This window comes from Lynx canadensis, chromosome B1, assembly GCF_007474595.2.
Source record: "Lynx canadensis isolate LIC74 chromosome B1, mLynCan4.pri.v2, whole genome shotgun sequence".
In the NCBI taxonomy this organism is placed as follows: domain Eukaryota; kingdom Metazoa; phylum Chordata; class Mammalia; order Carnivora; family Felidae; genus Lynx; species Lynx canadensis.
In genome coordinates this window covers 77,268,538-77,292,981 of record NC_044306.2, presented here as the reverse complement: position 1 = coordinate 77,292,981, position 24,444 = coordinate 77,268,538, and the positions used below count along the sequence as shown (strand labels likewise).

Sequence of the window (24,444 nt, the reverse complement as noted above, 5' to 3'; positions counted from 1 at the left end):
GCAGTGATAGTAACAGTTTTGAAAGACATATATTAAAACTGTTTCAACAAACAGTATTTGAGGACCATGATGCCATATAGCATTATGTCCATGGCTACCATAAATAATAAATAAATCATGTCTACTGATTAAAACAGACCCAGGAGAATTCAACAATTTCAGCAATTTCTTAAGTTATTCTGTAGGATTCAAAACAAAATAAAACTTAGGTTCCTTTCTTTAAGTACTTTATAACTTACACTTTACTAATACAAACTTGTCTCTGAATTAGTAAAGAGTTAATGTATTTTTTTTTAAGTGATCTATACAAGGACGACATAAATCACTCTGGAGAGTTTCTGTGTTTTTTTTTTTCCAAATTAGAATTACATGAACTAAATTTTGGTAAAAAGACTAATATATTATGATTGCAGTTTGAGCCAGGTCATTCCATCTCTGTTTTAATTGTCTGAATGATGAAAATGCCTTGGGGGCTCATGATGAAATTCAGATAATGGCAGTTTATCTAACATTAATGACTGGGGGTGAAAAGGAGGAACTCTAACTAAACTTACTACAGATCTAGGGTTTCAGACACAGGATGACTTGTTCACTAACAGTGCCAGAAAAAAGAGTAAAGCCCCCACTTTTAGTGCCAGAAAAAAAAGTAAAGTCCCCACTTTTAAAACCTTTGTTTAAAAATTAGGATGGTGTTTATAATTCATACATACTGTCTAAAGAATTAAATAGCTATAGTAGCCCTTCCACTCCATCCCTATGGTTTCTAGCTAAAATTTTCCTTTCAAAAGGTTTACAGAATGTACAGTTGAATGTCAGAGAATATCTGTCTCTAATATTCAGCATAAGTTTTTTTATTTTTGAATAAATGTTTCAGTGGGGTCATATAAATATAATTCAAATATTCAAGAAGAAAGACCACTAAGCTGAAAAAAGATTAATATGCCTTAAAAAGTTTGTGTTTAATTTGTAACACATCATAACCTATTCAAAAGTTTGAGGTCTCAAGTATTGGCATCTAAGTATATTTAACTTTTCAAGATAATCATAAATATAACTAAAAAAGTACTTATGTTAACTTTTTTTAATTCTTCATTTTAATAGGTCGCTTACTTTTTTAAGGTTTTTAACGTTTATTTTGCTTTTGAGAGGTGGGGGGGGGGGGGTTGGAGGGGCAGAGAGAGAAAGACACAGAATCTGAAGCAGGCTCCAGGCTCTTAGCTGTCAGCACAGAGTCCAATGCAGGGCTTGAACTCACAAACCAGGAGATCATGACCTGAGCCAGAGTCGGACGCTTAACCAACTGAGCCACCCAGGCGCCCCAGTAAGTCTACCTGTTAAAAAGGCTGCAAATTTAAAAATAAAATGCTGAAACATAATTTATTTAACTCAGGTATAAGATCAAATACAGTGTTTTCACTCTTGCAGAGAGCCTACTACTAGTAACTTTAAATTCTGATTCATCTCAGGCTCAAAATGCACAATTAATAAAATGCATTTTTCCTCCTGTGAATAGTCTTTAGTTAAAGCTGGTGTTTTAACTGCTAAAGTTAAAAATGTGTACTTCTGAATTTCTTCAACTTTTTAAATGGATATCAAAACATTTCATTTAAAAAATTAATTGTATCGACAAAGATCAAGAATTCAAGCCTTCTTAGAATAAAAAAAATGGAAATGAAAAGAGCAAATTAAATATGAAAAGATATAATCATTTCCACATCATTTCCAATTTACATGAAGAATAAAGTGGAGAGGGTTAGTGGTAAACTGGGTGGTGTCAGAGTAAAGGCAGGCCTTACAAAGGGTAAGACAAAGTCAGCTGAATGCACTCTTAGTACTAACTGGAAAACTGAAGGCAATGTCAGTGAGTTGTAACCACTGAAAACAACTGAACATACTGTGTTGGTTATGTTTTTGGTAACAGGATGTACAGTTATTTCTGCCTCAGCCTACACCTAAATGTTGAGAACATGTAAACTACAGGAGTAATGTAAATAGATTATTTAGGGCAGGCCTATTTAAGATGTGATGGCCATCAATCCAGTGGGTTGTAGAAGTGAGGAGGAGTTACTACGATTAACAATCAATGGTACAAGAGGAACACAGCGCACGGGAAATCCAAGTGCTTCCAGGAGCCTTGCAAAAAAACAGCTATTCTCCTGATAATTTACCTAATTTCCAACTCATGTGAGAACAAAGTATAAAGATTTAGCTGGACAAGTGGGATAAATTAACTATAGTGGCAGTATCTTCCCAGATCCATTTGTTAATTCTAGGGTAAGTCATCACTCTGTATCTATGTCAGTGTTAGAAAAATGTATACTCTGTCACTATGGTTCTTTTTAATTGAAACTTCCTTGTGTTTTAATTTTGGCCCCCAAAGTTGTCACAATTATTTTTTATTCAACCAATATTTACTGAGTGCTAAGCATTAGGCCTTCTTACATGTATATTGCTGGTAAATAGACATGATACCTGCCCTTATAGTATTTAGTGTCTAGTGGGGCAGACAGACATTAAACACAAACATATGTAATTATGAATAGTGATAAGTATTATAAAAGAAAAAAACAAGGTAGGATCAGTGAGAATAATAAGGTAGAATGAATTTAGATTGGGCATCAAGGAAGATTGAAATGAGGGAGTGATGTGACATTTACATATTTACATCTAAAGCCTTTCATATTTTAATACCAATTAATTTTATTTTCTACAATGTATACTTTGGACTCAACTCTGGAAAACATTATTTTTTTAAGTTTACTTTTTCCTGTTCTGGCAGCCTTCCTCAGCAATAGTTGTTATTGCTATGAGGTTGAGGTTCACTCCTCCTAAATAAATCACAGCATATAAATACCTGCTGCTCTTTTTGGTAAATTATTTTCTGATAATCTCATAAGTGTTCCTCAACCTTTATTTTTTGTTTCCTTTAATACCAGTCCACCTCTCCACACACTAATATCAAATATTACCACAAGCACTAGAATATCCTTTTTTTGACAGAACAAATTTTCTAGTTAATGTTTTATTTGACAGCTGTGCTACAAATAAAAAAAATTCAAGCTCAGGACTCTACACCACTGAATCTAAAATGTGGCCTGAAAATAATTCCCACTGCCGAGGGAAGGTTTTATTGTTGCCTCTGCTGTTCTGGTTGTGTCCCGAAAACATGATTTATGTTTAAAGAATTTCCCGTTACAACCAGTTTCTCTCCCCCACCCCACCCCACCCTGAATCTAATAACGGAAGGATTTTTTTTTTTTTGGCTTATGTGTGAAAATATAATTGAATTCAACACTTGTGATAGCTTTGCTATTATATATTATTGATCATATAATTTTCCCCTTGCTTTTCTGGTAAACCTAAAGGAGAAACTATTTAATATCCCTATTGTCATAAAACATATATTTACTCTAACTGAAGTTACTTTAAATAAAACTAGCATCAGAGTTTGTTTGTATAGAAGATATTAAGAAACATACTAGGACTATCATTTCAGGATTTTTTCATAACTTTTCTAGCAAATGTAAATATTTTTATTGTACAAGCTAAGTAAGTACCACTAAAATGAAGCTTAGAATAAATCTACCACTTAAGAAAATGTTTTACATACACACACACTCACATATCCAAAAAAAACCCTGTAAAGTGGAAGGTTTTTGGAAAGAAGAGAAGGAATGTTATCTACTTTATCATGTCTAATGTAACATGGCAGACACAGAGAAACTTAGTGTCATACATTATAGCATTTTCCAAAATTAACCAATATTCATGGGTACGCCTATATGAGATAACATGGTGTAATGATAAAGAATGCTACATCTGAAGTCAGAAGAGCTGGCTCCAATACCAAGTTCAATTACCATTATCTATTCAAATTTCAAAAAAGTTACTTAACCTTTCTAAACCTCAGTTTTCATCATCTGAAAAATAAGGATGAAGATACCTGTCTTGTCTCTCTCACAGGACTGTTATGAGGCTGACACAATATCATGTATATGAAAGAATTTTATAAATTCTAGAGAACTCTGTGTGAATGTAAGAGTTATTTTAAATATTAGTATTACATAAAAGTGATTATTACAAATTATATTACAAATATTAATAGTCAATGCTTTTGAAAAGTGATATGAACGGTTAGCAAATTCAAAAATACTCAAATGTCAAAACCAAAGACTGACATAATATATGATTCCACTTATATAACATTCTGGAAAATGCAAAATTACAGAGATAAAGAATAGATCAGTGGTGCAAAGCTGAGGCGGGGGAAGAGGCTGATGGCAAAGGGGGGGCACAGGGAATTTTGGGGGTGACAGAACTGCTCTACATCTTTATTGTGGTGGTTATGTAATTCTATACACTGCTTAAACTTATAGAACTGTAACCCAAAAAGAATTCATTTTATGGTATGTAAATTATAAAATAATTTTTTTAATGTATAAAAAATGATACGCAATCTAAAAGAATGTTTAAGAAAATTTTGTGAGAGGATGTAACAATTTTAATCTGAAAGTTTATGCAAAAGGGGAGCACAATTTGAGGTCAATGATTCTAATAAGGTTGTCATTACCATAATAGTGAAAGAAGAGGTTAAAATTTAAATTCCATTATTAAATCAGAGAAGAGTCACTGTAATAATAAATAATTTTAGGAACACATCAATTCCATTGCATTTTTTAAGAATTCTAGAGGAGTTCTAGGCTCAATAGTAATCAACCTTATAGACCTCAACATGCAGTAAGTGCCTAATTAAAGAAAAAGAATAGAATAATGGTATTTTCTTTCTGGACCTACAGAACATAGGATACACATTTTAAGAAAACTATCATCAGTTCAATAAAAAAATAAGTAAGATCATGGCAAAAACAACTTGTAGGGTCTATTATATGAACAGTACATGTTCAACTATTTTTCCTCTACTTTCTCATAGCTATATTACAATACATTCATCAAAATGCATTAGGACAAAATTTTTGAATAATCAACAATTAGTTTTTCAATATATTATACTTACTAAAGCAGAAACTTGGATTCATACATTCTATAAAGATTATAAACAAGACTGAAAAATGATTTACTATAAAACATTTAATTAACTAGAAATTAAAAAGAATTTCCTATTCCCACATGTAAGTAAGATATTTGTACATCCTTGTTTTAGTTGAAATTTCTACTTCCACAGTATTATCAAATTCTGATATATTAATATCTAATTTTAATTCTTTCAAATATTCAACTACATATTTACTATAAATTGATTTCCTCCTATAACAGTTTCTAAAATATTTTAAAGAGACTTCTGAATTTCCTATATACAAAAATTTATAGATCTTCCGTAATAATGATGAGTTAAGGTTGGTTTGTCCCTTAGTGAGATACATGCAAATGAATATATACAGTTAAACTTTTATATTTTAATAAGAGCCCCTGTCACACATGAAATCAGTAGTCAGCTAATGTCCTTCATGATGGTGTAGCTTTCAACAATGTTCTATGCAGAATTAAGTGGAGGCAAGATATCTACTACTAAGAAATACAATTAATGAGAAATTCCAGTAAGGGAAAAAAAAAAGCCCTTTATATAATACAAAAGTGGGAAAATACACCTATAGGTATGTACACCTGCTGTACGATTATGTTACTTACATGCCAGGATACGATTTCAAATGAATCATTCATTCAGTAGGCATGAGGCTTGGAAGACAGACTTACTATAACAAACTGCCTCTTAAAAACATGCTGAAGTTAACTTAATAGTGAACTATATTGTAGATTTTTACTTAAAAGGGGAAAACAGTGTCTCTTCCTTATGTTACACATTTTAGAATTCTGTAATTTGGGGAAGGAAGAAGATGAGAGAACATTCTAGCCTCTCAATGCTACTTGTAGCTAACTTTAGTTCACTGATGAAAATAAGTTACCTGTGTCTGTAGAGTAGACTCGGAAACTCTTATCCCAGAAGCCACAGATGAGAATATAGCGGTTGTCCGAAGTGATGACAAAGCACTGGGAATGGACTTGAATACTTTGGTCTAAAAGGTCAGTGATTTGCCTCCTGTGCATTCCTGTATTGCTGGCTGTGACAACAGAGGAAGAGACAAAAATCGTACTAAACCCACACATGTACAAAAATCCTAGGGTCTGTGATACTGGTGGTTGGGTTGAGGGAGAAGCATTCCAGGACAAGAATATTTGACCTTTAATTTAAAATTTTAAACATAAACATAACAATATTTGAAAAACAAAACAGGAAAATATATCCAGTTGTTGGAAGAATGTGGGTAGCTAAATTCAATGTCTCAAAAGGAAATTTTGCCTAGAGGGAAAAATAATAACATACTACAATTTCAAAATAGTATACAATTCTCAGAACATGCTTTCTAGTTCTTGGACAAGACCAAACTAGATTACAGTCTCCAGATTGCACCACAGTTAGGTTTGTGCTTCTGACAATCTCATTACGTCCATTGTCATGAGAATGGATTCAGTTGTGACAATCTATTACCTTTTAACTTTTTGTTGCAAGAAAGCAATATTAGAATTTAAATGTCATATATTTGAAATATTGTAACATCTTGGAGTACTTTGGCTTTAACAGGTCTTTAATTTGACTAGATGTGAACTCCTTCTTCCCCTGTTTACAGCTGTACTTGCATGTAAGGAAAGGGTAGAATGACTATTTATTAAAGATACTTGTAATTGAAAAAGTCAAAGCACAGCACACTGCCACTTTCTTACTCCTTAAGTAAGCAATAAAACAAGACAGTCTGGCAGTGTGTTTTCAAAGTGCTACAGAGCACCTGATATGGGGTTTGTCACCAGGCAGAAGGTCAGACACAGAGCAACATCAAGCACATAGGAAGAGTAATAATCCTCTAGAAATATACTACCAAGCATGCCATTATCAGAAAAGGAATTTTCACTGAGATGCCTTTCTTGGCACCATGAGGCCAACCAAATAGAAAGCTTTGTTTCCAGTGACCTCAGGGTTATTTCACCACCAACCTTCCAATACAAATAATAGTTTTTATAATAATAAAGAAATTTAATTGTACCAGAAATCATAACAAGATAAATTTCTGCATCTGATCATTACATTCTTTGCATCATAGTCTTCAGTTTGGTTTTTTTTTTTGGGTGGGCAGGGGAAACCCCAACCTATAAGTGCATTGATAAAAATAAAAAATAGAAAAATATTCATTGCATGTAATAACTAAGTTAATGTGGCCAATCTAAGAGAAGGCTCAGAAAGTAATGCAGAAGAAAAAAAGTATTCAAAATACTTTCCAGTGCTGTATTAAGAACCACTGGGGATACAGAGAAATCAACTATTCCCTGCCCTCATGGCAAACATGACCTAGCAAACATATGCATAGACATAGTGGAATATTCTGCTAGTGTCTGTCTATACAACTTAACCAAGGAAGATTATTAGATAACTATTTGATAATAGGCTTCATATTACTTTTGGGGGATTAATGAACTAGAAAGTGACAGCAGCAGTAAAAAGGGCAGAATCCTATTTGGGGATCATTCTTTTGCCACCTCCTTCCCACACAAAGGGAAGCTGCTGGCAAATAAGAAAAGCTTTTATAAGTACCATAGTATATTACAGAGAGACAATAGTATCCCACTGCAGTGAAGCTGTATGGTACAACTTAGATTTTTTTATTCCAAGAAACCTAGCAATTAAAGACAAGGCACGTAATACTTTCTATACTGGTTACTACAGTACTTCATTCCACATGAAAACTGTAAAAATGTTTATTTGTTACCATTTATATGACTTTTGCTTCTAGGATATAAACTTTCACTGGTCTTTTTTTGGGGGGGGCATGATTTCTGGTGGGGGGGGAGGATCTCACTTCACAGATTTGGGTATGTGCATAAATTTTAATTGAGAGACCACAAAGTACCCATGAGTACAGGCTGATGCCCCTTCAGCATTCAGATGAACTATTTTCCAAGTAAGTGCTTGCCTATAATTTAATATTGCGACATCCATCCATCCATCCATCCATCCATCCATCCATCCAATCTATTTAATCTATCTATCTCACAACTGCTTCCTTTATCTCATTGTCTCCCAAGATTCAGTACTGAAGGTGTTTTTATTTAATGAAGATTAGGTGTATTTGTCCAGATAAGCATTCTTCAAACTGGGGCATGCACACTCCTCGCAGGAGGGTGGTATAAGATTTCCCAAAGGATAAATAAGCACAGATGGTTTTAAGGGAATCAATTTCTAGTTCCTCAACTTTTATATGTTCTCTTCCCTGAAACAGCTTTGGCTGAGAACTCTCCTGTGAGTTTTCTTCTCTTATGACCCTTTCTGCATGCTCTTCTTCCACTAAATAAAACAAAGGCGTATTTCTTTTCTATCCAGGATCTTACTATAATGCCTTATCTGGGTATGAAAATCTCTTGAGATGCAAATAAAGGGACAATTCAAAATACTGATGTGAGGCTGAAAAGTGGATGCCAAAGTATCAAATCATTCTGTAGGGCTGGTGGTTTCCAATTCATCGCTTTCAATAAAATGGAAGGAGGATCTAATCATGATGTCAATTGATAGATCATTAAAAATAAATTTCCAATGATAGATTGTTAAAATGATCACTTAATGACAGACCATGAAAATAATTCTTAATAACAGATTACAATATAAATTTTGTGACATAACTCAGAGTTCAAAGATTTCAGAGACACTGTGAAAACAAAATTCTTTCCTTTCCCATCTACTTTCTCACGTAGGTAACGTTCCTCAGAGCTTGCATCTACTAAAAAAAAAGAAAAAATAGAAAAAAAAAAAGAGGAGAGAACCATTGACAAATCCTGTCTCATTCAACAACAAATAATGTTCACTCAAATACATGAGCAAATGGGGAATGGAGGGGCAGGGGGAGGAGAAAGCCCCACCCATTTCATTAAAGATGTATTTCTAATAAGTGTTTCTTTTTTATGTTTAATAATGTTTATTAAAAACTATAATTTTAATAAGTGTGTATAATAATATTTGTAATGATAACTCAGTGTACATTATTTCTTACAAAACTGAGCCTTATGGTCATAGGAAATTTTAACAATTAACTTACATACATTTGTTTAATTTTCTATATATTTTTATTGCTGAAAAGTATTTGCAATAAAGTAACTTTTTGAAAAGTTAAAATTGTGTAGAAGAAGTGGAATTAAAATATAAATTTAAGATGAAAAAAGGATAATACAGTATTTTCAACTGTTAATAGCTTTTTTATGCATTTTTTAAAAACAGAAAATTTTGACTATTAATTCACTTTTATATTTAAATTCCATTGGATAGATTTAAAATTTTATATATTATATATAATACATAATATATATATTTACATATATACATAATGTATGTATACATAATACATAATACATAAATATATATACATATATTTGCAACTATCGAAATTTGTGCTGAAAACTTTCTACATGCTACTTTTAAAATATGTGGGAACTTTAAAACTTTAAAACTTTAAAACATGCTACATTTAAAATACGTGGGAAGGTACATGGTTTTAAACAATTATTTTAGGGGATATAGGAGCAAACCGTTAGATGACCAATGATCTATAGTAGAGAAGAAAACTATGGCCTGTGTCTGGTTTTATATATAAAGTTTTATTGGAACACAGAAATGCTCATTTGTTTATACATATTGTCTTTGGTGGTTTTTGTGCTATAACAGAACTAAGTAGTTGTCTATGAGACCTTATGGTCTACAAAGCCTGAAGTATTTACTATCTGGCCCTTTATCAAAAAAGTTTACCCATGCCTAATCTAAAGAATGACAGTTGCTGAACTCATTTAATTAGATTTGCCTATAGGATATTCACTGTCAAGTTTTAAGGCAAAGAATGATTCTATACTTAATAAATAATGCTTGTAAAGGACTTATCAAATGGACTTTATTTTCCTGACTTTTAAAACTTTACCCAAGTGAACATTTTATTTTTTAATATATGGCAAATCCTATGTACTCAAAGCAAAAGATTATTTAGGAATCAGAGTAGTATTTATCCTTCACATGGATAATTACTTCTTACATTTCCGCTTCTATGTGGGGGAATGCCAAATGAATTAGTTTTGAGCTTAAAGGTTAGTTTAGTTCATCTTGATAGCTCATTTGCAAGTGGTAGCCATGTAGCTCTCTACTGAAACAATAGTTTTAAAGACAAAAACAAAGGTGACATACATATAGGCAAGACCTTGGATTTTAAAAGAATAAATCAGCGCTTTCATCTGCTCTATGTGAAAACTTAAAAACTGTAACAAATTTATGTGCCAGGGAAACTTAACAAAATTATAAGCTAAACATCCACAATGGTAGCACACCCCCAATAACTAGGCAATTAAGTATTTTATTCTAAAAGTGATTGAAATAGCATCTTTAATAAGACATGTTAATAACGTTACTCTCAGTAAAGCCATGTATGAAATTCCCACCCATAAGAATGAAAAATGCTAAACTCGAGATTTTGCCTAACTGACTCAAAAGGCACAGAAGCAATTAAATATTCTAAGTCATCTGCTGCAGATGCTCATTTCATCCCAATGGCTCTTTCTGGTCTCCTCCCTTTTCTTTTTTCCCCCTTGAACAAATTTAACCTCCAATGGCAATTTATTGGGCTGTAGGACCATAGGAAAATGAATACAAATATCTTAACACTGCCATTGGCCGGGCAATATATTTCAACTTTGAAACTGCTCTGCAATTGCACATTAATCCCCTCACACTGAACAGAGGGTCCAGGAAGAAAGGATTGATCTCCTTTAATGATGAAACCCTGGCACTACAGTTTTATTTTTCACAACACAGTGCTGCTAAGAACCCCACTGTTATTATGAAAATTTCCCTAGCAAAGGAGCTCCATCACATTACCGGTGCACCAATTCATCATAACGTGCCTCGCTCCTGCTCATCAACAAGTCTGAGTGATGAAAAGATCCAATATTATCCTGACAGTACTTCATGCGCATTCTCAATCACACATTATTACAGCATCCATATTAATTTTCAGTGACACGCGTCCTAGGCCTGTTCAAATTAGGCAAACCAACGAGGGGGAGTTGATGAAATACCAGCATAGCCACAGCTCATTGCATTCCAATTTGCATGCAAATGGTTTATCAGGAAAATTCCATTCCCAGCAACCAGCAAGTGAAAAACAACTGTAATCTACACTTCAGGGCCACCATACAGAGCTTAATGAATCGCAAAGAGAGAAAGAAGTGACAGACCTATGAGAGGATCGATTTCCACTGGCAGCTGGTATGGCTGGTCTTGTACTGCACCTTGATGAGCTGGAATTCACAAAAGATTAAAAAAAAAGCATTATTTTTCATATACTAACCTACATAAAAATGCATAAGTCAAATCTTATGTAGAACTGTTTCCAACCTCTAAATCTCTCATACACTTTTGTGAAATTTAAGGGAAAAAAATCCAGGTGCTTTCATGGCTAGCTTATTAAACATTTATTTTAGATTAGTGCTGTTCTGAACATGTGCCATCAGCAGTGGCTCCAGTCCTGGGCCATAAGCTATAGCAGATGCTTGACTGGCAACCTCTGATGCTGCAACAAAACAAAATTAAGTGGTAAAGCGCGCTGAAAACAAAATGTGACAACCATCTGCTGACTGTAGCAAATACTATTTTTTTGTTACTTCTTAAAAAGGCAGTTTTGAATGCTGCAGCACAAAGGATCCACAAAAACGTCAATTTATGATGGAGAAAGGGAAAGCTCTAAGTCAGGGAACATTTAATGTTTCATCCATCACTTAAAACCAATCAATTGAAAGTTTGAATAAAAATAAAGAAAGCTATCCACAGATAAATGTTTTAGTTAAATGCATTTGGCTGAAATACTTTCTTAAAGACTGGATTGAGGTTTTTAAGAAAAGTTTTATTAATATTTAATATTTCCATGGTTTCAATTTAAAAATACTCTGAGAAACAAATGAATAACAAAAATCAATCCATGCTAAGAATAGTTTGTTCAATTCTCAAAATGGTTCTGAAGATTCCTGCATACTTATTTTGTAATTGAGAAGAGATTTTGTGGGCTGTTTCCCTGTGAAAGGTAGGACTTAAGGTAAAGAGGAAGTGTGCTAGGAAGCAGGAGGCGCTGCTGGCTATTTACGGAGACTTAGGCAAATAGCAACTTGAAACTGAAGGTTTGGAAGAGATGATCTTTTCAGCTTTATAATTCTGATAGTTAAATCCTGGGCCCCTGTCCAAATTATTTTCCCCAAATGACTCAGTAATTCACTCGGGTCAGTATCTCCCTTTTATTGACTCATCAGCATTTAAACTACTGTTTAGTTGGTATTAGAACTTTGCTTAACACCATCATCACTTAGGAAATCTTTCTGACTGTCCTTGAGGGGCTGAAAAGAAAAATGGGGTACATTCCAATGAGTTCATCAGATTATTTTAAAACTTATTAAAACATCATTTCCCCTGTTAGCAAATACCAACTTTTCAAGGCGGTTTCGAAGATCATTAATACTGATAAAATATCTGGGTAAGTATAATATTAGCATTAAAAATAATTATATTTGAGTATGTATAAGAAATTAAGGTAGCTGAAGAAAGGAAGCTGTATAACTCAGTCTTTTTTTTACTAAAGGTATCGTCTTTGCTGATTACTGGCTCTGCCAGCAAAGAGATCACAGGACACATATAGGGAATGTTCAGGGAAAATGCACCAGAGCCTCTGATTTACCCAACAGTGCCATTTACTTCCAGCGAGACCAGTGCTGATCAACACTAATACCTCGATCATTTTTCTCTACTTCTCTGAGAATCTGGGATCTCAGAAACATTAAAAGACACACTATCAGTGAAAGAGGTTTAGGAGGTTAACTATCTTTGGTCGGGCCTCAAAGACAGTTGCCTGTGTGACCTTGGGCAAGTTTATATAGCCTCTGTGTTTCAGTTTCCTAATCTGTAAAATGGGTTAGACTGAACAATATGAAATTAATAACACCTGACATTTTGACTTGTAAAGACGGTGATTTCATGGGTCAACCTAAATGTGGAACCTACATCCCAAGGGATTGAGGGGATTCAGTGAGTTAATATGTGTAAAGAGATTAAAACAGTATCCAGAACCTAGAAAATGCTCTTTAAATGTTAGCAGCTATTCTTTCATTCCCCGCTCCCCCCCACCCCGCCCAGTTCCTGTAAGGCCCTATGAATGAGAAAGAAAAATAAAGATGATTGTTTTCTTTTTAAATGAGGACACAGACACTGCTGAAAGAAATGATAGGAGCTAGCTTTCTAGTGAACAAACTATGGAAATCATAGATTCTCAGAAAAAAACAAGAATCTAAATTTAAAAATAACAGCATAACATGAATTTGATTTTCATTGAAGAAAAACTGTTAAGGATTTCTGACATTCTTCTGCCTGACATTTGTTTTAAATCAAGGTATATCAAGGCAAGGTAAAGGTAGAACAAGATAGAATGAAAAATCAGATTTATATAAACATACTTGGAATGAGACATAGATTTAATAAAATGGATGCTTAACATTTTTAGGTACAGGTGTAAGCTCAGAATTGGAGAACATATTGTAGAAGGATAACTACCTGTGTATTCCCATATATATTTATCTGGTGAGGAGCTGCTGTGTCATAGTGTAAAGCCAGAGGGTGGGGACAAAACCCATTAGTGACACAAGATACAGACACAAAGGAGGCTCACTGGAGAGAATTACAGGCAAAGAATTGGCAAAACATATGCTGTCCCCCAAGCTCTTATCTTACAGAATGGTCAGCTTGGGATGGGAACAGTTGGGTGTACCCTAAGTGGCACTCCAGCAGAGAGATGCTGCCCCTAAATCAGTTTACATATCTATAGAAAAAGTGGAAGTAGGGAAAAGAACACCTGACAGCCAGCTACTAAGGCAAGCAAACTTTCCAGTCCAGGAAATGGGCCTGCTCAAAATGGGAGTGCCAGGAGCTCATCATCAGTGCTTTTGGAGTGTACCTAACAACCTGAGTTATCAGTTGGAGACCCAGTAGCCCTTTGGTTGAGCCAGTTCCTGCCGAGCTCATTCTTTGCGAGGCTCAAGTCAGCAGCAGAGAGCAGCCAGGGCTTTCCAGCAATTGAAAAGGTTTTTCTCCTCACATATGCTGTCACTCTGTTTAGACTGAAGAAGTTCTCAGAGCTGCCACACACAGCCACTCAGGATAAGCATCCTTTGTGCTGGCCCTGACACCACACGCACTGGTGCTTTTGCCAAGCTAAGAGTAACTGCACCCAGCGTAGGGAATCCTCTAGTGTGGTCGACAGAACCCACCACCAGCATGTTTTTCCTCTAACAAATGCTTTTGAGAGAATACAAAAATCACATTTGTTAAATTATAATCTTTAGTCCCAAAATATAAGTATGTCATCTATATACACATTTATCACTATAAGACAAGTTCACTTGAAGAAAAAGGAATAAAAGGACCTAATAATGGAGACAATTATATATACCTCGATTTTTACCTTCTCTACTTTTCCTGAAATCTATTCTCTAATCAAATACTGGCATTCATTTCCTTTCTAATAGCCAGGCAATGGCCATATTTAATAAATTCTGATACCAACCACAGATTCTTCATGATAAGTACCTTATTGAGCATAGTCAGTGCACCAAGTTTTTGTTTGAATGTCAATTCAATTCTGTTCCATTCTAAAAGCTTTTGCATTTAATTTGGCATGAGGCTCTGTTCAAGAATTTATATTTTTGCAACCAGCTCAGGTTTTATAATGAGCAGTACTTTATGCACACTTTACAGATTTAATGACAAGTTAACAGACTATTAAAATCTATCTTTTACATTTTCCCACCTAAAACAATGGCTTGGAAAAAAAGCCTATAATCGTCAGGACTTTAGAAGATTTTCCTTCTTAAAATTAGAATTTCTAACTAGTTGCCAAAAAAGAACAGTGCTAAATCCAGATCCCAACATTCCTGTTCTAATGAGAGGTAATAAATCATAGAGGGGTGATCATAAAATTTGAGTCAGAAAACTTGGGTTCAAACATGGCTCTGCCACTGACTGGCCATATGTGATACTGAACAAGGCAAGCTCCCTGGGGCTCAGTATCTTCATTGGTAAAACATGGGGCTGGATTAGATGTACTCTCAGGTCTCCTCAAACACTGGTTTATGTTTCTAAGGGTTATTTCAGTATCTTGCTGTTAGTTACCCCGACTATTCAACATATAATGGAAAAACAGAATGTACTTATGGGTTTGTAGTACTTTGGCTGTGTAACTTAAGTGTTCTTTTTTTCTGTCATCCATGATAAATAGTATGATGTTATACACAAAAAGGCACATAAACAGGCAATCAAAAGTGTTTATCAAGTAAACCAATAAGTGGAAAAAAGGAGAACATCTGATAAATAAATATAAACTGCTTATGGACACAATATAGAATATCATTATATTAAGATATTAGAAATAATATTTACCTACAAGGAATAAAGACAAACCACCACATGCCAAAGAATAGGTGACGCTTTAACATTTGTATTATATATCGCAGAGGGGACTTCTTTAAGCCTTTCAAACTAGTAAATATTTTGATTCAGACTAATGCTGGGAAATTGAAAAGCTCAAATGTTGAGATATTTACGTGTATATTACAATATCTTTATACAGTGTGCAGCAGTTACTATGCATTATAATGATACTTCTTTACTTACCAGGAAGGTTGTGCCACTTGTTCACCGCAAATAGCCTGTTAGCAGTGACTGTGATCACAGCAGGAGTCGCCAGACCAGGCTGGGTGTTAGCTGCCACATGAGTGACAGGGGAGTTGGAGGGAAACTTTAGGACCATGATAACATCCTGCTGGGCTTGGTCTGTGAACATCAATGGACTCTGCAGGAGGAGATACTGTTGAGTGGGCATGACAAGACCCAAATATACAAGAAGGAAAAGACAAAGAAAGACAAGAAAGAGAGAGGGTGCAGGAAAAGAAGAGGAAAGACCATGTTAACACAGGTTGCAGCTGAGAGCATGGTGAGCAGAAAGGTTTATAGAAACAGCAGTTAGGATTGGCTTGTTTTTCATGTATGTCATTAGTTGAATGTTTTAGTGACTGAAGTAGAATACCTTAACAGAAACCTTTTAAAAATCCATAAGTTTTATTAGCTCCCTTCCCTACCCCACTCCCATGAAGAACTAAAGAAATGGTTTTATTTAGATTCTAAATAGGCAAAGTATTGGGGATTGCATTAAACCATTCCAATTGCTATAGTGTGTCAAGTACAAAAAAAAAAAAAAAAAAAAAAACAGAATGAGGATAGGTAACAGGTACAAAAGCAAGGCAAGGTAATTTCCAAAGATCGTCAAAGTTGTGTTGAGGTAGCATGAAGATTTTTGACAACTAAATAAAGAGATAATTAAAACATATATTTATAAACAACAATTATACACATATATGTATTATTACAGTAGAGAAATAACTTATGAATGTAATATACAAACTTAATTATAAAGGTGTTTCAAAGCAATGCATAATTAAATGCACTTGTAAAAACAATATATTTATATAGTGTACCAAGTTATAAACACTGCCCTATTATAATGGAAATGCTACTGTTTTCTATCACTAAGGATAAAGAGAAATAACTAGATGCCCCTCCTCTCCCTTGGTAAAAAAACAAAACAAAACAAAAAACAAAACAAACCTAAAGCTCAAGACTTCTGATTTCTCCTTTCCAAAGCAGCAAGTAATTGAAAATGTTAAACAAAAATCACTGTCTGTTCTAATAACTAGCAACAAAATAAATCTTGAAAACTACTAAGGATTTAGAACATTCCTACAACTCATATGTCATAATCCAAGACATATATAACAGCACTCTGATTTACTGGCTTTATTTATATGTTGTGGTGGTATGCTATCACACAGTAATTGCACTGTACATTTTCAGCAACCCTCTTCTACCATGTCTATTTTCTAATAGCTGATTAGTATCATTCACAATTGAAACACTTTGATGAAGTGCTTCTGGCTGCTTTCCTACTGCCATATTTCAAAACACCAGGTATATGTAAATGTGTAGGCACATATATTTAACACATATTTATTCAGAACTGCTAATAAAAAATTAAATACATTTGCATTTTTATTATCAGTCCTTTTAAAAAAGTTATTAAGAGTACTTAGAAAAACATATTGCACTAAGAATTCCTATTTGCACTCTTTGCATAAAGGTGTAAATAAAGGCAACTAATAAGCTACCCAGACACCCTTCTGAGCAAGTGGCTAAAAGCCAATCAATATTATGAGTTAATCCTCCCTGGATGCTCATTCAATTAAAGGTGTCAGTAATGCCTCATCTGATGTGGCCTCAATTAAATCCAACTATCTGATGGTGTGAAAACACAGGGGGATACAGCAACAGCAGCAAAACCAGACAAATAGGCAGCCTTCGTGTGCCTGCTAATTACTACACCTGGTGTATATTATGGCTCATGCACTTAACGCAGCACGAGGTGGCTTTAATTTCTGCTTTATTCGTGTGTGTGTGTGTGTGTGTGTGTGCGCGCGCGCGTGCATGTGTGTGTGTGATGGGGTGCACTGACAGTTGATGGTGGGGGGATTCATCTGAATGGCAGTAAAAACAATAAACATTTGGGCCTCTAATTTTTAAAACCTCTATATCAATTAGTATTTTTTGTCATACAAAGAACCTTTTATATAGTTTTTAAGGAACTCTGTGAAATTGGGTAAAAATGAGAAACAATGAGCAACAACAAATACAATACCCTACAAGCTAGTTTTAAAGAAGTCTGGGAAAAGGAAATGAACATCATTTTGGAGTACCAAGCCTTATTTTTCAGTTATGTAGTTTTTTAAAAAAAATAATATTTACTAAAGTTAATTTATAAACTCTGAGAAAGTCAGGGTATAAAACATACATCATAAAGTCTCACTGAAAGGAAGTTGACAGTTATTTTTGAGCTTAACAGTTCATATTGTAAATACAATTAAACTGAAATTGAATAATTCCAATGTTTATGCCCTAAAAAAAAACAGAAAAATCTCTAATGTGTTGGGAGAGGGTCTTGTTTACATAGTGACTCTAGTGGGCCAACTTTTAGCCACATGGCAAGGACAAGCTACTTTCCACAGAAAGCCGCAGACATCATATCCCGAACTGTGCACTACATTCTTACAACAAGCTGTCCCTCCAGTCTGTTCTACATACTCCATATTGACTAGTGCTCCCAGTGCAGGCAAGGAGAAGGAAACTCTTGGGAGTTCCATCATATCCTTGGTTGGTTAAGTATGGAATAAGGAGGACTAGGAATAAGAGAAAGCACATTCCAGCATACTGGGCTAGTCTGCACTGATGGCAACAGCTATAGATGAGGACAGTTAGTAAAACAGGGATCAGAGAAACAATCCTTCATCTAATCAATCCCGGGAGCCTCTGGGAGTCAAGTTTGAGGCAGAAGTAGGAAACTGCTCGCCAAATTTCATTCAGATTTCCCAGATTAAGTATGCACTTGTTGACGACTCTGGTTTCTTTCCAACACACCTTTGTTTCCCACCCACAATGTGTAAGATGAAAAGCACAATTTGTACAAGTCTGGAAAGGAGTTCAGGGATTCAATTCAGAGGACACAGATAACAGCAAAGACTGTACCCGATCCTATATGAGCACGTGCCTTCCTACCCTAGAAAGCTGGTCTGCCGCAATGAACCCTTTTGCCATGTGAGAGAGGCTTGGAAGTAGGAGCTCCTTCCTTGCCCCGGTGACCAAATCTGTGCAGAGACCCAGGTAGAAAGTCATTGGAGCAGTGGAGGTGTTTCCATTAGCCAGTATCATGATATCCTGAGTCTCACTGACAAGCTATTACTAAAACTAATTCTAAACCACAAACATAAATCATTCCTACTATTTTTATGGCATTATCTTCCACTGTTCTTGCTAAATGTTTGCTCTTTGTATAATCTTCTGCTTACTGGTTACCCCTTAAGTTCCCTTGAATCTGATTTCACCTATTTAAAAACACTTAGGGGAAAACATGATGCAAATAATTTCTTTTTAATTTTTTTAAAGTTTATTTAATTTGAAAGAGAGATCAAGTGGGGTAGGGGCAGAGAGGAAGAGGAGAGAGAATCCCAAGCACACTCTATACTACAGGCACAGAGCCTGATGCAGGGCTCAAACTCATGAACTGCGAGATCATGACCTGAGCTGAAACCAAAAGTCGGATGCCTAACCGACTGAGCCACCCAGGCACCCCATGATGCAAGTAATTTTTAAAATGCTTATAGTTTATTGTGATGGCCAATTCACACCTAGAGAAAGAAGGGGAGAAAGGTTTGGAAGGAGAAAGATGACAAAGAGGGCGAAAAGGAAAAATACACAAGGAAGATGGTGAGATGGAAAGAGAAAGAAAAAAAAAAAAAACAAACAGCCAGAAGTGAAAGGGCCGCATCTCTATCTCTTGCTGCCTTTGCTGCGACTGTCTCCTTCCGAGTATTGGTCAAAATTCTACCATCTCCAGCTCCTGATTCTGGGCTGGACCAATAAAGTGTGGTGTAAATGATGTGTGAGAGCAAGCTTCAAGAAGTCTTGCAGAAGTGTTCTCTTGGAACACTGTTCCTACTGTGGAAGTGGCTTGGGCTAACTTCCTTGATGATGAGAGACCACATGGAAACAGAGGTCTGGACACCTCAGCCCACACTGCAGCAGTGCATGAGGGAGCCAAGGTGAGAAAAGCAGAAGTGCCTGCCTAACCCTCAGAATCACAAGAAATATAAATCACTGCATTAAGCTTTGGGTGGTATGTATATCAAACCATCTTTTCTTCTCTCTGTGATCCATTATCCTTAGTAACAATATCCTATGTACTAGGATTAGTTATAAAATTCCCAAACTGAAAAACATATTGGGATGTAAAGAACAAACACATTAGCAAAACTAATCTAGAAACTCATAGGATCAAATCAGAAAACTCATCAATCCTATGTCTGGAGCCATTATCCTGCAGTGAGGATATGTGACAATGGTAAGTCTTTTAATTTTTCAATGCAAAACATGAGCTGATGAGATAGGAGAGCACTGGAGCAATGTTTACATTCCCAAAGACTCCAGAACAGCATGTACTAATATTTGCTGGTTGTTAGTAGGTTGACATCACATAAAAAGAACAGGCTCAGATGTGGTAGGGAATCTCAAGTACAACAAAACACTGTTATGAATGTCAAGCATGGTCTCAGAGGCAAGAAATGAAAAGAGTGTAAGCAGCACTTACCACTTGCATAGCAGAACCTCTGGGAGGATGGGGCTCTATGAGTAGTTGAGAAGGTGTCTGTCCAAAACTTCGGATTTGAGCTTCAACAGCCTGAAAACGGCACGGGCAAGTTTGAGGGTTAAGAGGTACTAATTATAGGCAGTAGAACCACAACTGTCACCTGAAAATGTCATTCCATACTTCTGGCTTGTTTCACATTGAAAATCAACTTTGTGTTTTCACAGTGGGTCTAAGCACCTGGCAAGGGCACTGAGGGTGAGGTCATCCTTTAGTACTGTGTAAGCTGTTCCTATAAAACCCCGTGAAACCTTCTCATCTTGCTCAGTGATATGAAACAGAAACCAGCTATTACAATCAGAAATTGTCCTTTTTGGCTTCATCTCTGTTTTCTTGCATTTTTTTCTCCTGCTTGCATCATCCCTGATGACTAAAGCTAATCTTTTACAGGTATAGAGAAAACCTATTGCTGCTTTGATTCTAGGCCCCATTTCATCGTGGGAAGTAGAAAGGAGGAAAAAAGAAACATAGCACCTGTGAAAATGGCTTGATGCTATTATTTTTGCCATAGAAAGAGCATTATTGTTGACAGTCTCTTTGAACTTAGGTGGCTAAACAACAAAGTAAAAGCCATATGTTGCATCCAAGCATGAGACAGTTAAAACAGGGACTAACTAAACATAAGAAACATGTGCATGCTCTTTCTGAAAGATGTGTACATGCACCCTTTGCAAGGCAATCCCTTACCATGGATCTTCCTGTACACCTAGCACAGATGCTCACTTCCCAATCACCAACAACTCCTTCATCATGGGAAACTACTAAATGCCAGATGCTATCACTATCTCTAATTACTTTATTTACTTGTTTATGCCTGTCTCTTCCACTAAAATACAAGATCTATGAGAGCAAGGACCTGATCTATCTATCTACTTTACTGTTAGATCCCTAAATCGGGTGAGTGATATATATATAGTATGTGTGAGGAGACAGAAGGAAGCAAATATACACAAAGACTGTCTCAACACCATGACAGTATTCTGAAGTTCCAGGTTAAATGAATGAGGAAAACTTCTCAAATTCATAAGAGAATATATGTTCATCATGTTATTTTTTTAATCCTGAAGAAAATAGATCCTTAATTTTTATATGCTCTGTAGGACTACAGGCAATTAATATTTCATAAACAAGGAAATATAATCATTATCCAGGATTAATTTCCTTTTTTTATTCGTTGAGGATACCACTCGTAGTCCTTTACAGTGAATCTTGTAGGAAACAATGACAGCAATTCATTCATTTATGCGTTCAATAATTGTCAACTATGCACATAGCAGTATTAGGTCTCAATGTTTCTGTCCTTGAATGCATTCCCAATATAGGAAGCAGGGCAAATACACTCAGAAGGTTATACAGTTGTTTCAATGAGTTCAAGGAGTGCTCTATCATTTGCTTAGGCAGAAGAGATTGGAAAACACCTTTGTGAAAGCTGAGTGGTATGGTGGAAGATGGGTTTTGAAGTTAAACAGACCATGTTCAAATCCTGAATGCATACCACTTATAAGCTCTGTGATCTAGGTAAGTTATTTAATAACCTCTCTAAGTTTCAATTTTCTCTCATGTAAAATGTAGACAATAATAGTATCTACAACATGCTATATTAAGAATTAAATGATATTTACATAAAAACCATAGCAAAATGCTTGGTATAGATTAGACCCACAATATGCAGTCAACAAATATTCATTAAGGGCTGATAATACCAACAAATATTTATTTAGTACTTACTATTTACCAGGAATTTTTCTAAGTGGTTTACTATCTTTTATCAGCTAATCTTTAAACTATATGATGTGAGTCCTTTACTATACCCATCTTATCTATAAAGATAAAGAAAATAATGCACAAAGAACTTAAATATCTTGTCCAAGGTCATATAAATTGCAGACTCAAAATTTGCACCTAAGCAGCATGATTCTAAAGCTAATACTCTGGGCCATTAAGCTATCCTTTCTTCTTATCTTTTAGGTACTATACCAAGGTCTAGGGTACAAAAAGACTGAGCACCAAAAAGCAGGAGCCTACAATCTAATGAATGAATTAATAAGTTATCTCTATCATCACCATCATCATCACCATCATCATCACCATCATCATCACAAAGTATGTTCAGACACAGTTAGTAAAGTAGCACAGCTAGGCAAGTTTGGTTTTAATAGCAGGAGATAAGACTGTTGTTAGACTTTAGAAACAAGAAAAGGAGCCAATAGGGAGCAAGGAACAGAGACTAGGATCATTTTAGAACTTCTAAAGTGTTTTTGATCAGTGAAATCAATTTATGACCAACATCAGGACAATCTTGAAGAAGAAAAAATATCACACCGTGGGAGAGCTTGAAGCCCAGAGGTAGTCACAAAGAAACAGGTGGGACTGCTATTTTATGATACACTGATTTATGGACAAATAGGAATGTGAGTTTTAAATTTCTTTTAAGAAGAGCTGGCAAAACCAGTGCCATTGCCCTTGACTGTTGCTTTTGGTGGTCCCTGCCCAAAGGCCCTCATGTCTTTTTTCCTATTTAAATAAAGTAGAGGGAGGAAGACATAACTTCCATACTTGGCCTGTGGCATCAGATAGCTAAGAGTGTTAATCTGGACTTTGTCATTTATCTGCTGTGTGATTTAGCTTAATCTCTGTTCCTCATCTACAAAGTTGAGAACTAATAATACCCAGTTCACAGAATCATTTATAAAATTAAATAATACTTACAAAGTATTTAGTACAGTATTTTAGCACATACAAAGCACTAAATAAAATGCTGCATTATCAGGTTTGGGGCTCAGTATGATCCCCATCTAACACAGCTAAAATAGCGAAGGAAAGGAAGAAATGTTTCAGGAGTGAATAAGGATAATGATGAACACATTATTTTAGGAAACTGGAGTATGGCTCAAGATTTCAAAATATACTTCAGTGCTAAGCACCCAGAGACAAAAATATCTCTTTGAAGGTTCTGACACCAGTCCACAACAAAAGGGATTATATATCTCAGTCTTTATGGAAGTCATTGTATTTGAAAAAAAAGAGATAAGTATGTGAGCCAGGGACTAAGGAAAAATCAACAGGTCATAGAGTACGGGGACTTTGACCAATGAAGAAAAAAGCCAGACTAATTCTTTTCTTTTGAACTTGCATATTTTCGAGAGTAGTAAAGAAATGAATGGAAATACAAGTTTCTGTCAGGAGAACTAGTTTGCCATGAGAAAATATATTTTATGTGACATGTGGAATCTAAAGAGATAGGGATAGCAATCTACTCATGTTGAGATATCCAATGAGCAAAAGAAAACCCAAGACTGGCTCTAAAATGAAAGATGAGTATTGATTTAATTATAATTCATAAAAGAGAAATGTAAGTCAGTGGTTTTACATCTTTCTCTCTCCCTGTATATATGTATTTTTAAGCAGCAGAAATGGCTTCCTTTTTCCAAATGCAATATAACATGAAACCCCAGTATGTTAAAAATATAGGTATAGGGCTATCTACTTTAAAGGTGGATAAAGCCATCCTTAATAAGCTTCCTTTGTAGCTCCTGAGACAATTCTGAGAAATCTTAGTGCTCTGCACGCAGTATGAAACTCACTGGTTAAACTCCAGGAAGAAAATACATGAGACACAAAAGGACCTAGAGCTGGCCCTTGGGAAACAGTCATATTTAGGGCATCATACAAAAAACTAACGAAGAAAACAGAAGAGGAAGAGTTAGGAGTAGGGGAGCAGGATCGGGTGATACAGAAGCTGTAAGGTGAGAGTTCCAAGCAGAATGATCAGTAACATTAACTACTACAGAGAAACTAAGAATAATGACATTATTGCATATTAATCTTAATTATAGATATAAGCTTAATGTAACTGATCTTGACGATACATATCTTGCTTTGTATTTTACATTGTTTTGAAATAAAAAGGATATGATGGTAAGACAACTTTCAAAAATATCAATGTTCTTTTTTAACATTTTTTTTAAGTCTTAAAATTTTAGTAGAATTTGTGCATTCCTCTTTCAGGAAAAGGTTTTTTCAGGTCATGTATATAGTGGTCTGATTATTCTCTCAATGACAGAATAAA

The 24,444-nt window shown here is 35.1% G+C and overlaps 1 protein-coding gene across 5 annotated transcripts in view; it reads right to left on the bottom strand.

The window, feature by feature from the left end:
- The window catches only part of LRBA (LPS responsive beige-like anchor protein), a 789,117-nt gene that overhangs the window by 30,334 nt on the left and 734,339 nt on the right, over nucleotides 1-24,444 (bottom strand). For 3 of the 5 annotated variants that reach the window (XM_030312933.2, XM_030312937.2, XM_030312934.1), the window contains exons 49-52: nucleotides 20,319-20,408; nucleotides 15,743-15,935; nucleotides 11,272-11,334; nucleotides 5,922-6,077 (exon numbers count right to left, since the gene is read on the bottom strand). In XM_030312933.2, coding sequence (XP_030168793.1) covers nucleotides 5,922-6,077; nucleotides 11,272-11,334; nucleotides 15,743-15,935; nucleotides 20,319-20,408 — 502 coding nt within the window. The remainder of the gene's footprint in view (nucleotides 1-5,921; nucleotides 6,078-11,271; nucleotides 11,335-15,742; nucleotides 15,936-20,318; nucleotides 20,409-24,444) is intronic. The other 2 variants (XM_030312936.2, XM_030312938.2) reach the window with 1 other exon arrangement.